Here is a 14140-nt window from a genome sequence, read left to right on the forward strand (position 1 = left end):
CAAAAAAAAAATATTAACTATATTATTTAAATGTCTCATACCAAATATTGATCAGTATTGTACACATATATACATGGTGTACGTACTAATATTGCACATATCTAGTGGACATACAACATAACTAACGAGTTTTAACATGCATATAATAATTAAGATCTTTAGATAGCACAATTACTGTTTGATAGGCCGAGAGATCATTAGAATACTATTTTTGCAATTCAAAATAATTAATCAATACAATAAAACTTGAATAAAACTTGAATGTGTTGCTTTCCTTGCTTGACACATCAGATTTTGTATTGAAGGAGAGAATGACACATCAATTAAAATGGTTAGCCTATAAAATTAAAACAATTAATACATGTCGCTTATATTCTGTTTACCTGTCAATATTTAAGATTCCAAAAAGAAATTAAAACCCTCCTATAGAAAGGCATATTAACCGAACTTTTTAAACATTTTTTCAAAAATTTGTTTGTGTGCTTCGTATCGAATTGGTTTTTTTTTTCCAAGAATATTGTTCTGTATTGATTCTTGAGGAAAGTATTTTTTTTTTTATCTGATTATATTAGATCTCTTCCTATGTAGTTTTGTAAATTCACTCTTTCTCTATTTCTCACCTTATAAATCATCGTTGTTGGAATAAGAAAAGAGAGGTTTGCATAAGCACGAGATCTAGATAAGGCAATCATAGACTTACGTCTCTGCGGTCATCATTGAGAATTCAAAGACGGGAACAAAGCTCGGAAAATCGTTCACTTAGCTCAAAAGGAGAGTATAGGAATCATTCACTAAATTAGACAAATATAAAATTTTAGATCGGAGACTTGTTTCATTCTGACGGCGGAAGGGCGGATCTAGGGCATCATGGGTGGGGCACGTGCCCTAAACGAGATAAAATTTTATTTATGTAATCAGCTAATATTATTATCCCTTAGCTCGGTTGGTTACAGTGTGCCCCATGCTAATTGTCAGGTGCCAAGTTCAAATCCCTTCTGTGCATCCGATTATTTGATTTTTTTTTCCACTGTTTCGTTTTATTTTGTTTGCCACTTGTCAGGTCATTTTTCAAGTGTCTTTCTCTTTCCCACATGTTTTAATTCTTCATTATGATCGGTACATTTTACATATTCTTTTTATTATCTCTCAAATAAATTAGGTTCATCCAGTTTTATTTTAATCCTTGTGATTATATTTTAACTTTATAAAAAATATCATCATTCTAAACTGTAAAGATTACATTTGAATTAAGAACATATTAATGAAATGAGAAACTTAGTAAGCACTGTATCATCTCATTTGTAGTTTATTTCATATAGAATTTAATTTTCTGTGATATTTTAGAAATGTTAATTCAAACATATTTTCAAGAATAAATAGCAAAAGTATTAATTTATAACTGAGCAAATAAATTATTTTATACAAAAGCTGATGTTACATCAAACACTAATTTATTTATAATTGAGCAAATAAATAGCAAAAGTATTAATTTTTTTAAGATGTTGCTAGATTAACATATATATAGCTTGAAGAACTTAATCATAAGCTTGTCAAGTGACTGATAGCTTCCAACTTAATCCTAAGCTTTTCAAGTGATTAAATAAGTTTGTTTAGTTTAGGTGTTAGGTTAAGATAAGAACAAGTATAAATATGTTGTAATGTTGTAAGAGATAAATTATGTGAGATTTAGGAGACAAAGGTTGAAATGCCTAAACCTAAAGTATTCTAAAAGATACATCAAGAAAATTTACAATGTAGACATCAAAGAGTAATCTCTCTTACTGTTCTAGAGGGTTTGTGGGTGAGTGAGAAACAAATCAAGAATTAATGGTTTGTAATCCGTAAACTTATTTGGTAATAAATTAAAAATATATTCAAAAATTAAATTTATGTTATAAAAAACTCAAATATCATATGATGATGTAAATAATAATAACAAAAAAATACTATTGAAATTATCAAAAACTTATGAATTGATTCCAAATAACATATTAAATTATGAAAAAAAAAAAAAAAACAAATATAAAAAATAAAATTAAAAAACCAATTCCGCGGTGTAGCACGGGTGTCAACCTAGTGCTTTATAAATTCAACAAGTAAGGAAACCAAATCAATGTATGAATTACTTTTACAATCATTCGGTTTACCGATTGGTGTCATTTTTACCGATTGGTTTTTTAAGCCTTCAAATCAATGTAACAAATTTGACAGTTTAACACCGATTATGGATCATTTTTACATGAAATTTATTACATTGATTTACCTTTACTCCGTCGTTTGACTGTGTTTTCTGATTGGTTTTTTAAGCCATCATTCTATTCTATGAGTAGTTTCTTGAAATTAATTCTTTGGTCGTCTGATGTGTGGTTACTGATTGGTTTTGATTATGTAGTTTCCTAGAAAAGTTTCTTATGAAATTGGAAGAGGCAAAGTGGACTCTCAGCGAAGATCTAGACTATAAGGTAATTTCATCTGATTTTGACCTCTTTCACTATCCATCTTTTTGAATCACTGTTTTTCTTATACTTATATATCATTTCTATAAGATGCCTACTATAACACTTGTTCCTGATGGTTGTGGGTTTTTTTTTTTTTTTTTTTGTGAATTTCTCAATTTTAATTTTCAGTAATACGCTATTCTTTTAAATAATCTGCTAAATACTTTTGGGCTCATTTATCTTTTAAATTTTTTGTTAAATACTTTTGGGCTCGTTGATCTTTTAAAATTTTTGTTAAATACTTTTGGGCTCATTGATCTATTTCATTACATACAAAGTGTTAATAGCTAGCAAGTAGCAAAGGTTCGATTCAGTTTCAACTTCTAATTAATGATACGTTTTTAAAAATAAAAAAATCCTTAAATGTGAAACAATGTTTATAGCCGAACACAAACCCCTTATATACAAATTATTAGAAAATAAGTCAAACCTATTTTTTTTGTTATTTGTGTGAATGTGGGCACCTGATTAGACTTTGTTGTATTTTCGGGATTATTTTTTTCTTCTTTCTGGCGGCAAAATCCCTCTCGCTGTTGTATATATATATAATTTGGTGAATATTTTTGTGACACATCTCAAGATTTTGTTAGAAGGTTTAAACTTTAAATTAAGATTAATAAATTTATGGTTCATTTTTTGATGGAAGAAAATGAACTTTCACTCCTTTTTTTGAATTAATATATATTAACAAAAACAATTCCTAATAGGATTGGTTAAAAAAAAAAAATTCTCAATAAAATTAGGTTTTCATTTTTCCTTTTGTATGTTTACTTTTACATAGATCTTTTTTATGATAGGCTTTGAATTTTTACATAATTTTTTGCCTCCTGAAGATAGCAGAAGCCAAAATTGAAGAGACAGTTTGTGAAGACAGGATCAGCGCTTTACGTGAAGATTTGCTTGTGACGATACTGTTGCTTGTCTCGATTAAAGATGCAGTAGGCACCATGATTTTGTCTAAACGATGGCGCTTTATCTAAATGATGTTGCCTAGACTTGATGACCAAGAAAACAGAGATGGTCCTGATCATGATTGGTCTTTTGATGATAATGACAAGAGCAAGAAGAGCATTTGGTGGGTTCTTGACAATTCACTGGAACTCCACAAAACACCTGTCTTAGAAATCTTGCTTATCAAACTTGGTCCAGGGTGTCCTAGTGATGCTGATGTCGGAAAGTGGCTTACAAAGGTTGGTTATGCTAAAATACAAGCTTTGCTGGTCCACACAGGTCCAACCAGATTGCCCAAAAGCCTTTACACCTGCGAAACACTCGAGGAACTTACTCTCTCTCCACTACAAGAAAACAGTCGATTAGCGACTACAAGTAGCGACTACATTTGTAGTCGCCAAAAATAACGACCATATAGTGACTATTTTGCGACTACGCTGTGACTACAGTGATTTAGTCGCCAATCAGTCACTACTTTACCGACCACAGTAGATAGTTGTACTATAGTCGTCAATTTAGCGACTATTCTGCGACTCATTCGGCGAGTCATTAAATAGTCACCACGTAGTCGCCAAATAGTCGTAAAAGACAGTTAAAAAACGTGTTTTTCTGTGGGGGCCAACTGATATTGAGTAGTCGCCTATTAGTGGCATAGATGTAGACTATAAAAACAAATTTCACCCATTTGTCATCTTCATTCCAACACAATTGTCTTTCCTTCCCCAAAAAAAAATGTAGTTAAAAAAAAAAATTGGCTTTATAAAAACTTTTATTTTCTCCAAAAAAAAAATATATATAGTTCTTAAAAAAACACAATTTATATATATATATATATATATATATATATATAATGGCGGGAAATTTTTCATTAGAATTCGAATTAGTAGGGTTGGACCAATTCTCGTTTGGAAGTAGCCAAGATACAGTTCAGAATAATGGCGGTAAGTTTTTCTGTTCATGTAGTAGAAGAAGAAAACAAACATATGTTTTAAGAAGCCTATCAATTTCTTACTTTTATTCACAAACAATATTTGCATAGGATTTGGACTTATGAATATGCTCTATTTAAAGTATCTATATAGGTTATATATAGAATTTTTTCCTTATTTCTTTTTTTGTTTCAATATTCATTAAGGATTAATAAGTACTAAAATAATTTGTGTGAAGATTTATTATTATAATTAAGATAGAAATTATAATATTAAAATTAATTTATTATTTTTATAAAATTAAAATTACAAATTCTTTTAATTATTATTATAATAGAGATAGAAATTATATATAGAATATTTTCCTTATTTCTTTTTTGTTTCAATATTCATTAAGGATTAATAAGTACTAAAATAATTTAAATTTGTAATTATAATTTTTAGAAAAATAATAAATTAATTTTATTATTATAATTTCTATCTTAATTACAATTTCTATCCTAATCATTTAAATGTTTAAGGCCCAAACCCACTACCTAATTATCTAATTAGGCCTTGTAATTCCTAAAAACCCATTAACCCACTAACTAACCTAAACCCATTAACCCACTAACTAACCTAAAAAACCTAATCTCACGACACAACTCACAACACAACTCTCAAACCCTAATCTCACAACACAACTCTCACTCGAAACTCTATCGCCTCTCTCTCTCAAACCCTAATCTCACAACACAACTCTCACTCTCTTCGAATCTATCAGTCTCCATCACCAAGAAGATGCAAAATCGAGGGAAGAGAAGGAAGGTTGGTCCTAACGTTACTCAGAGAGCGACGGGGGCAACACCAAATCGACGGCCTAATACTCTGCCCAGTCGGTACAACTTCACGCCGGCGGGACAAGATCCTCCTCCTCTGCAGACGCCTGAAGCACAAGCCGGCGGTTTGCAACGACAGTCTCCAGCCCAGATCCGGAACTATCCTCCGCCGCAACAACTTCTTCAGAACTCATCTACACATCCACCTCCACCCGAGCTATACCGGACTCCTTTAGAAGAAGTCCACTTCAATCCACGGACTCAGGGGAGAAGTCGGGATGTCTCTCCGCCTTCGCCAGTTCAACCCTCTCAAACTCAGGCGAGAAGTCAGGCGAGAAGTCAGGTGAGAAGTCAGGCCAGAAGTCGGGAAGTCTCTCCGCCTTCTCCAGTTCAACCCTCTCAAACTCAGGCGAGAAGTCAGGCGAGAAGTCAGTCGCATCCATCGCATCCATCGTCTCAAGGGAACAACTTTGAAGAAGAATCTTCTCCGGTGTTGCCCGAACTACAGTCCGATGTGTTGCGTGCTCTAAATGCATTGCTTGTGGTTCCAGACAGGGATCAGTTCACCACTGTCCTCTCTCCCACACCCGCACCGAACACCCAATGGTATGATTTTCCTCTTCAATTATTGTGGTCTTGTCTTGTGCGAATATAAATGATTGTGGTTTGTCTTGTCCGAATAGCTTCTAAGTTGGTCTTGTCTTGTGCGAATAACAATGATTGTGGTCTTGTGGTCTTGTCTTGTGCGAATAGCTTCTAAGTTGGTCTTGTCTTGTGCGAATAACAATGATTGTGGTCTTGTGGTCTTGTCTTGTGCGAATAACAATGATTGTGGTCTTCTCTTGTGCGAATATAAATGGTTGTGGTCTTGTCTTGTGCGAATATAAATGGTTGTGGTCTTGTCTTGTGCGAATAGCAATGACTATGGTCTTCTCTTGTATTATTCTCATTTTTGTTGGTTTGTCTTGTGCGAATAGCCATGATTGTGGTCTTGTCTTCTGCGAATAGCAGTGACTGTGGTCTTGTCTTGTATTGTTCTCATTTTTGTTGGTTTGTCTTATGTGAATAGTCATGATTGTGGTCTTGTCTTGTATTGTACTAAAATTTCTGTTGATCTTACTTATTTTATTGGTTCATGTGTATGGAGGTTTACTCGTGACAAAGGATCAAAACTTGTTCGGAAGATTACTAAAATTCTTCAAAACAAATTCGAAGGTCCCTTCTACAGCTGGACATGTGTGCCGCGGGACAAACAAGAGAGATACTTCCTTGAGTTCGCGGTAAGGATAGCTCCTTTTTACATAGCTTTCATAGATAGCTTTACATGTCTTCTTTTCACTCACAATAGCTCATTTTTTTCTAGAAAACCCACACTTGGGATCCTTTGATAACCGGGACTGTTCAAGCTTACTTTGAGGGAATCTGTCAAAACCGGATCAAAGGCATGGTTAGCAGTGTGAGGACTAGTCGAGTTCAACCAAACTGGATTGGCGGCACTCTCTGGATTACGATGGAGGATTACTGGGACACTGAAGAAGCACAACAAAGGAGTAAAACCTACTCTGATGCCCGTATGTCTGACCGTAACGGCCTAGGTCCTCATGTACACCTCTCAGGGCCAAAGTCATATCGACAGCTTCAAGACGAAATGGTTAAGTAGCTGTTATTTTTGCCACTTTCAATTCTTACATAGCTGTTATTTTTTTTAGTTAATCTCTGTTTCTTTGCTAACATTGCAGGTTGAGGAATTGGGAAGAGAAGTCCGACTTGGTGAGGTTTTTATCAAGGCACATACAAAGCCTGATGGTACATATGTTGATCGGAAGGCAGAGAAGATTGCTGGAACTTATGAGAAGACTGTTCAAGAGAGGTTGTCTCAGCTCGAGGCAGAGTCTTTTGCTGTGTCGGATGGAGAATCACGGCCACGGGACCTCACAACAGAAGAATATACAGAAATTTTCCTTGAGGTAACTTTTTTAAAAAACCAATACACATTTATAGTCTTGTAGTTTCATTTGTCATCCACTAATCTTAACTCTTCTCTTATTTTCAAGTCCACTGAGAAATATACAAGAGGAACACCTTATGGAGTTGGAAGCCTCAAGGACTGCCTTGTCAATGGAAAGCATAAGCAAGCATGTGGCTCTTCTACCTTTGTGGCGCTCGAAGAACAGTTGAAGGAAGCTCAACGCATGATAGAAGAACAGGCTGCTCAACTGCGGAGGCATGATGCAGAAACAGCTGTGCGTGAAGCTGAGCAATCCAAACTTATTGCTGCCCAAGCTGAGCAATCCAAAGTTATTGCTGCCCAGAAGGACAAGATTGACCATTTATCAGTCGTCGAGGATTTTCTGAGGGAATGTGATCCGCGGTTTGAGAATTTCGTTGCAAGGAAACAGACAACCACATAACCTCTTCTCCAAGATGATCCAACTCCAACTCCATCAACCGCTGCTTCATAGGTTTCTTCTATGTCTTAACTCTTTTTGGATGAACTCTATCTCACTCTACTCGGATGAACTCTGTCTCTCGCTCTTTTGTATGAACTCATTGCCACTTTTGTATGAACTCTATCTCATCCTCTTTTGATTTCTGTAACTTGAACATGTAGTGTATTTCAATATTTCGATATTATGTCTTTCTTAATTCGATATGTCTTTCTTAATTCGAATCTCTCAATTAAAATTGGTATACAAGAATGAAAAGAAGAGGATAATGGGAATGAAAAGAAGAGGATAATAGGAAATTAGTATATGAAACTTTCAAATAATGAAATCAACAGCAGTGGCTAAATAGTCGTAACATACAGATTCTGAAATCAAAATCAGTGGCCAAATAGTCGTAATGTAGTTTCTAAATAGTCACTACGGTAAGTGACTATATAGCGACTATAAACACTCAGTTCCTAATTAATCACACTATAGTCACCCCTTAGTCGTATTTTAACGACTATATTACGACTACTTACTGACCATATAACGACTACATTATATGGTCGTACCGTAGTCGCTAAAAGGCGACTATAAATACGACTAAATAAATTAGCGACTATCGATCTCCGACTGCTTGAGTTAATCGCTATTTGGTCGTAAACACAGTTTATGCAACTACAAACCGACTAATAGTGTAGTCGCTAACCGCCTGTTTTCTTGTAGTGCTCACAAGATTCTTGTGGATTTCCCTTCTTCTTCTTGCCTCCCGTCCCTTTTAACTCTTGAACTTTTCTATGTGGTGTATAAAGACGAGGCTTCCCTTGTTAGGTTCTTATCGAGCTGCCCTGTTCTTGACCTTTTGGACGTGAAACGGAACAAGAATCATGACAATGTCACAAAGTTTAGTGTGAAAGTACCTTCTTTACAGTACCTGTGGTATGAAAATTGGGATTATACATCACTTCCAGATGACAATGATGTAATCGATACTGGTAGGTAATAGACTTTACAATCATTGATTGTTCAAGAGACTCCTGGTCGATCGAGAATATGCCTTGTCTTAATAACGCATATATCGATGTTAGGTCTTTCCCTGATATTGACAAGTCCAAAACATCTATTTCCAGGGTCTTGTCCCTTGAGTTGTTTATGACGACCGAAGAAGTGGTAGCTCTCTAACTTCTTGCGGCATATAATTACGTTTTTGTTTGCTTCATTGCAGCTTGTGCGTTGCAGCGCCATCAACTTCTCTCGACTTATAAAGTTAAGTATCTGTCCACGGAAATCAGACTAGTTGGGACCACTCCTACGTTTACTTGAAAATGCTCCAAAACTTAAATATCTTTTGGTAAATTATGTACGTATCATCTCCTCTTCTTCTTGCTTTAATGGCCTAAAAGACTAGGCAAAAATTGTTTCAATATATAGCCATCATTGCTTCTCAGGAATATTTCTTTCACCCCTTGGAACGGATCCCACTTTCATGGAACCAACCGCGTTCTATTCCTCGATGCATGTCGTCACATCTCGAGATATTTGAGTATAGAAAATATGGAGACAGAGTGGAAGAGGAAGAATTCTTGACGTATATGCTAGCTAACTCTATGTGTTTAAAGACCGCGACAATCTCTGTGAGACCCGGCGTTCATAAAAAGAAAGAGTTGACAATCGAGAAGTTGAGAAATATTCCTAGGGTTTCGACAACATGCCAACTTTTGCTCAAATGAAATTTGTACTTTTATCATGCTCAGTGAATGTGCAAGCTTTAGCTTTTTATCACGTTTCCCTAAATTTAATGTGAAAAACTGCTATTACTATAGAATATACAAAAATGTAGAATGCTTTTAACCACCTTAAAGGATTAGAACGTAAAAGTAACTAAGAAAGCTGGAGTGCTAGACAAGGTTTGTGGTACCGACTACCGAGCCAAAGTTTAGGATTTAGATCAGAAACAAACAAGATAATTTCAAAATAATTAAACTTGTGCGGTTGTGCCCCAATATTACAACAAATTTGTACATAAAACGATCCCCAAATGAACACAAGCAGTGTTCTTCAGAACCCTTAGCTACAAATGAATGAAGTAGGCTAATTTCTTACCACATTTTTTTTGTTAAACCCCAGATGACCGTATTCTAAAAGCCAATAATATTATTGTGGTGAAACTTACCCTATGGAACCTTAAAACTAAATACTCATATGTTGTTGTTCACTGCTCGACTGAGATGGGTTGATTCCATATTCTGAAGTGTAACCATCGCTTGAACCTGTGTCGAATCTCCTCTTACTTGTACCGTACCGTGGTGTGATGTCATTCGGGTTTTCAGAAGAGCTATATGTCCTGCTAGTCCCAGTCTCGTCGACCTTTCTTAGGGCCACCTCGCCTTCAAGAGCACGTACTATCTATTCAAGTTTTTTCAAGATATCCATGAATTAGGCTTTTGTAGTCATTTCGGATACATGGAAAAATACATGTATTTAAACTACTCTCAAACCTGGCTCATTCGGGGCCGAAGCCAAGCTGATTGGCGTATGCAAGCAGCAGCACAAGCAGCCATGTTTGCCATCTGAGTTGTGTCATAATTCTTCTCCAACCTCTGGTCTACAACAAGGTCAAAATTTTCTCCAGAAATGGCTTTCGCAAGCAATGGCCTGGCCTGAGGAATATATATAAAAAATTCACAATTTGTTATTTTGGAGTTTACTATTCCTCCACTATCTATTGGAAATAGAAAAACAGAAAGAAAATCTGATGGGTATCCATCATCATCATCATATGTATTTTGACTTACCCAATCAACTAAACTCTGGTTTGTGGTAGGATCTTTGGCAAAAATTGATGGACGTCCAGTGATGAGTTCTAGAAGCACGACCCCAAATGAATATACATCTGACTTATCAGTTACTTTCCCACTAGACGCGTATTCTGGAGCCATGTATCTGTTTCAGTGGTGCACAAGACGTTTAGTGATCATTGATTAATAAATCTTTTCATCTTACGATACAGCAGTTAAGATGACATAACATATCAAGCATTGGATGGTATTTTTACCCGAAAGTTCCTACCACTCGAGTAGAGATATGAGTGAATGATGAATTGGTGTCTGAAAAGAACTTGGCTAGTCCAAAGTCAGAGACCTGAAAGAAGCAAAACAGAACAACAACTCTTAAGCTACTTGTTAATTAGAAGAAAATGGTATGAATACAAACCGAATAAATGAAAACTATGATTCAAAAAAACTTCATTGAGACCTAAATTTCTGGTGGAATTCATCCTGAAAAACAAAACTTAATGATAAGATTAAAGAGCAGATCACCTTTGCCTCATATTTGGAATCTAGAAGGATATTAGCTGCTTTGATATCACGGTGAATTATAGTTGGACTGCCTGCATTTCAAGCACGAGAAATCAATATGAGTGTTGAAAAACCCTAAACAGCCATTTTCATTCTCATCAATGAGGAGAAAAAAACTCACAGTCCTCATGAAGATACGCTAATCCTTTTGCTGCTCCTACAGCAATCCTGAGCCTCAGTTCCCACTCCAACACACTTCCTCTGTTTCCTACAACACATATATTCTCACAATACTCAACATAATGAATCTAAAGACAAAAATCAAATCCTTAAAAAAAGGATCATATCATATCATATCATATCATATCATATATATTTATTACCATGTAAGTGGAACTCCAACGTATCTTTAGGAACAAACTCGTAAACCAAGAGTCTTTTATCTCCGTTAACGCAATAACCAACCAACGAAACAAGGTGCTTATGATGAACCCTACTGATTGTGTCAACCTCAGCTTGGAACTCTCTTTCCCCTTGATAGCTTCCAATCTTCAGCTGCTTCACCGCAACTTCTATCCCGTTTTTCAATATTCCTTTGTGAACATAACCAAAACCGCCTTCTCCCAAAAGATTCGCCTCTGAAAATCCACCCGTTGCTTCTGAAAGTTCTTCGTAGGTGAACATTCCAGATGGCATTGTAGAAACAGCATTGTTCTCCTTAGTACCATGACCTCCACTAGATGAATATATAGGTGGTGCAGCATTGATTGGAGGTGGCATTGTGATAACATGCGTCTGGTTTGAACCGACATTACCGCCTCGATTATGTTGAACTGATCCAGTAAAAACACAAAAGAGTCTAACATTACATTACAATTATGACAATCTGAAACAGTAACGTTGAAATTGATCTCAAAGTTTCAAGTCTTTAGCTAGGTTATGGAAACGTGTAGGGCAAGAAGATTCAGGAACAAGAAATTAGAAACTTTTATGGCAAATTTGAATTCATCATACCTTTTGATGGAGTTTTGGATTGATGAGGAGCAGAGCTGTCGTTGTTTCTATTTCTGGTAGCTCTGTAAAAGACAAAGAGGAGACCTAACAGAACAAGTAGGAGAGCTCCAACGATCACACCGCCAAATAAGAATCCGGCGGATGAGCGGTGATACGACGTCGTCTCAGGCAGACTCTTCGGTACAAGTGGCTGTGGCGTTCCCGGTCCCGGAGATAGTGATTCGCGGGGACTCGTCTTGGGCTCTGTAACCGGCCCAATTGGAGGTACTACTGTTCCCGTTAGTGGGCCAGTAGGCCCAAAGAAAGGAAGAGTTGCTGTTGCCGGTGACTTCTTCGGCGGCGGAGTGGATGAAGAGGGGAATGGCGTCGTCGAGAGCGGTGGTTTAGGTGGAGCAGAAGTTTCCGGGAGAGTCGGAGTGCTCGGAGAAGGTTTTGGTGGGGAAGAATTGGTGGGAGGAGGAAGCGAAGGCTTAGGGGCACGGCGGCGAGGAGTAGACGGCGGTGGAGGAGAAGCCGTACTCGCCGGCGGGATTGAATCGGAGGGAAGTGAAGGAGGCGGCGGGAAAATGGGGTTTCCCGGCGGTGATGTCTCAAAGGGAAGCGGAGAAGGCGGCGGAGACGGTTTGGCGGGAAGGAAAGGCAATGGCGGTGAACCGGAAGGAGCTGAGGCCTGAGGAGACGGTGGAGATGGAGATTCTAACGGAGGCGACGGTGGAGATACTAATGGAAGAGTCGGTGGGGATACTAATGGAGGAGACGGTGGAGATGCTAACGGAGGAGATTCAATCGGAAGAGGCGGTGGCGAAGCGGTGGGAGCTAAGAGGGGCGGTGGGGGAGGCAACGGAGGAGGAGAGCTCAATGGCGGGGAAATAGGAGACAAAGGAGGAGCTGGAGGTGATGACGTGTCAGGTAAGGAATCTGACGGAGCTGAAGACGTGGCAGGCGGGGAATTAGCCGGAGCCGGCGAGGAAGAAGGAGAGAGCAACATTAAAACGACCGCGTTTCGTGGAAGGACGCAAAATTATTGGAAGAGTGAAGCTTTTTATTACAGTTACATACAGTAAGGGTCAGTCATAGAGGAAGCAGGTGAGAGAGGTATTGGGTAGTGTTAAGTGTAAGGTGTTTTTGTCGTATAGAGCAGTGTAAGCTTCTGACCGTGAGAATGTATTATCGCTTTCTCACCTGTGATTCTTTTTTAAAAAAAAAAATTTTGTTATTTTTCAATTTCCAGTGGTAGTTAAACTAACAAACACACAATTAGACAGCGGAGCAAATAACTCTAGCTTGCAACGCCGCTCGTGAGCAACCCACTACTTCATGTCCTCTTAATGTATTTTTTTTACTAATATTATCCCTTGATCGATCCCCAATTATGGATTCCAAGTTTTTAATGGAGTCTTTTTTGATAATGAGTTCCACTAAAGAGTTTCAGCAATGGAAAAGTATATCCTCAGGATTGATAGGTTCACGGGATGGGCCTAGCAAGATGCTTCTAACAAGTGGTATTTACTTCCTTTTCTTATATAACGACAATATATGAATTTCTAAAGTATTTTGAAATGTATAATCTGAGAGACCTTTAGTCTCTTTTTTCTAAAAATACAACTTTTGGGGTTCAAACCCTATAAAGTACATATCAAATCTATAAAAACAGAGCATACTTTGAAGTTTGAACCAATATATTTACTCCTTCTGAACCATCAAAAAGTGAAATTGCTTTCGCTAATCTTTATTTACAATGGTTTTGGATTGGAATAAAAATACACCAAATAATAAAAACGTGTCATTTAAAATCCAAGATAATAAGTATTCTTATATTCATACCCACGATTTTTCAACAAAATCAAAATTCCAATTTTAACCCGGTTATCTAATTAATTATTAATTTTTTAATATAAAAATTATCGGTTTTCTGTTAACCATGTCATCCCAAAAATTCACCCCAGTTATCTCTCTTCTTCCTCTTCCTCTCTCTCTAATCGTCGTTGCTCGATAATACCCAAAAACCAGGATTGATCAATCGGCGATGGAAGCTTGTTCTTGGGGTTTTAATCTCAACTAATTCTGTTCTGATACCATATTAGTTGAGTGGAACGAACAGAATCATTTCCATTCTTATCTTCATCCTCTCTTCTCCACCATCTTCATCGATTCTGTTCGATCCACTAAATATCTTCCCCAACACACCCATCTTCATTCTGA

At 36.9% G+C, this 14140-nt stretch overlaps 2 protein-coding genes and 1 pseudogene across 2 annotated transcripts; 2 read left to right on the plus strand and 1 right to left on the minus strand.

Annotated features, from left to right (window-relative positions):
* Positions 1-2411: 2411 nt before the first annotated feature.
* Positions 2412-9355, plus strand: LOC109127897 (putative FBD-associated F-box protein At1g05080; annotated as a pseudogene).
* Positions 5032-7858, plus strand: LOC104733169 (uncharacterized). Its single transcript, XM_087478056.1, has 5 exons — positions 5032-5802; positions 6344-6476; positions 6560-6847; positions 6936-7163; positions 7251-7858. The coding sequence occupies exons 1-5, from the start codon at positions 5159-5161 to the stop codon at positions 7605-7607; spliced, it is 1650 nt and encodes a 549-aa protein (XP_087334182.1). The 5' UTR covers positions 5032-5158; the 3' UTR covers positions 7608-7858.
* A 212-nt stretch (positions 9356-9567) lies between the features above and the next one.
* LOC104733171 (proline-rich receptor-like protein kinase PERK14) lies at positions 9568-13308 on the minus strand. The gene is made up of 8 exons (XM_010452776.3): positions 11939-13308; positions 11308-11757; positions 11106-11192; positions 10946-11016; positions 10681-10766; positions 10421-10568; positions 10124-10285; positions 9568-10031 (listed from the first exon to the last, which is right to left on the minus strand). Exons 1-8 carry the CDS (start codon positions 12924-12926, stop codon positions 9816-9818), a joined length of 2208 nt encoding a protein of 735 aa, XP_010451078.2. The 5' UTR covers positions 12927-13308; the 3' UTR covers positions 9568-9815.
* Positions 13309-14140: the final 832 nt, after the last annotated feature.

The sequence above is a fragment of the Camelina sativa genome, chromosome 12 (assembly GCF_030686135.1).
Source record: "Camelina sativa cultivar CO46 ecotype springtype chromosome 12, ASM3068613v1".
NCBI lineage: Eukaryota > Viridiplantae > Streptophyta > Magnoliopsida > Brassicales > Brassicaceae > Camelina > Camelina sativa.

Coding starts and splice junctions, on each gene's coding strand:
- LOC104733171 (XM_010452776.3), bottom strand. CDS start 12,926: ATGTTGCTCTCTCCTTCTTCCTCGCCGGCTCCGGCTAATTCCCCGCCT. Junction 11,193..11,307: donor GTTGGAGTTCCACTTACATG/GTAATAAATATA, acceptor TATGTGTTGTAG/GAAACAGAGGAAGTGTGTTG. Junction 11,017..11,105: donor AGCGTATCTTCATGAGGACT/GTGAGTTTTTTT, acceptor CTTGAAATGCAG/GCAGTCCAACTATAATTCAC.
- LOC104733169 (XM_087478056.1), top strand. CDS start 5,159: ATGCAAAATCGAGGGAAGAGAAGGAAGGTTGGTCCTAACGTTACTCAG. Junction 5,803..6,343: donor CCCGCACCGAACACCCAATG/GTATGATTTTCC, acceptor ATGTGTATGGAG/GTTTACTCGTGACAAAGGAT. Junction 6,477..6,559: donor GATACTTCCTTGAGTTCGCG/GTAAGGATAGCT, acceptor ATTTTTTTCTAG/AAAACCCACACTTGGGATCC.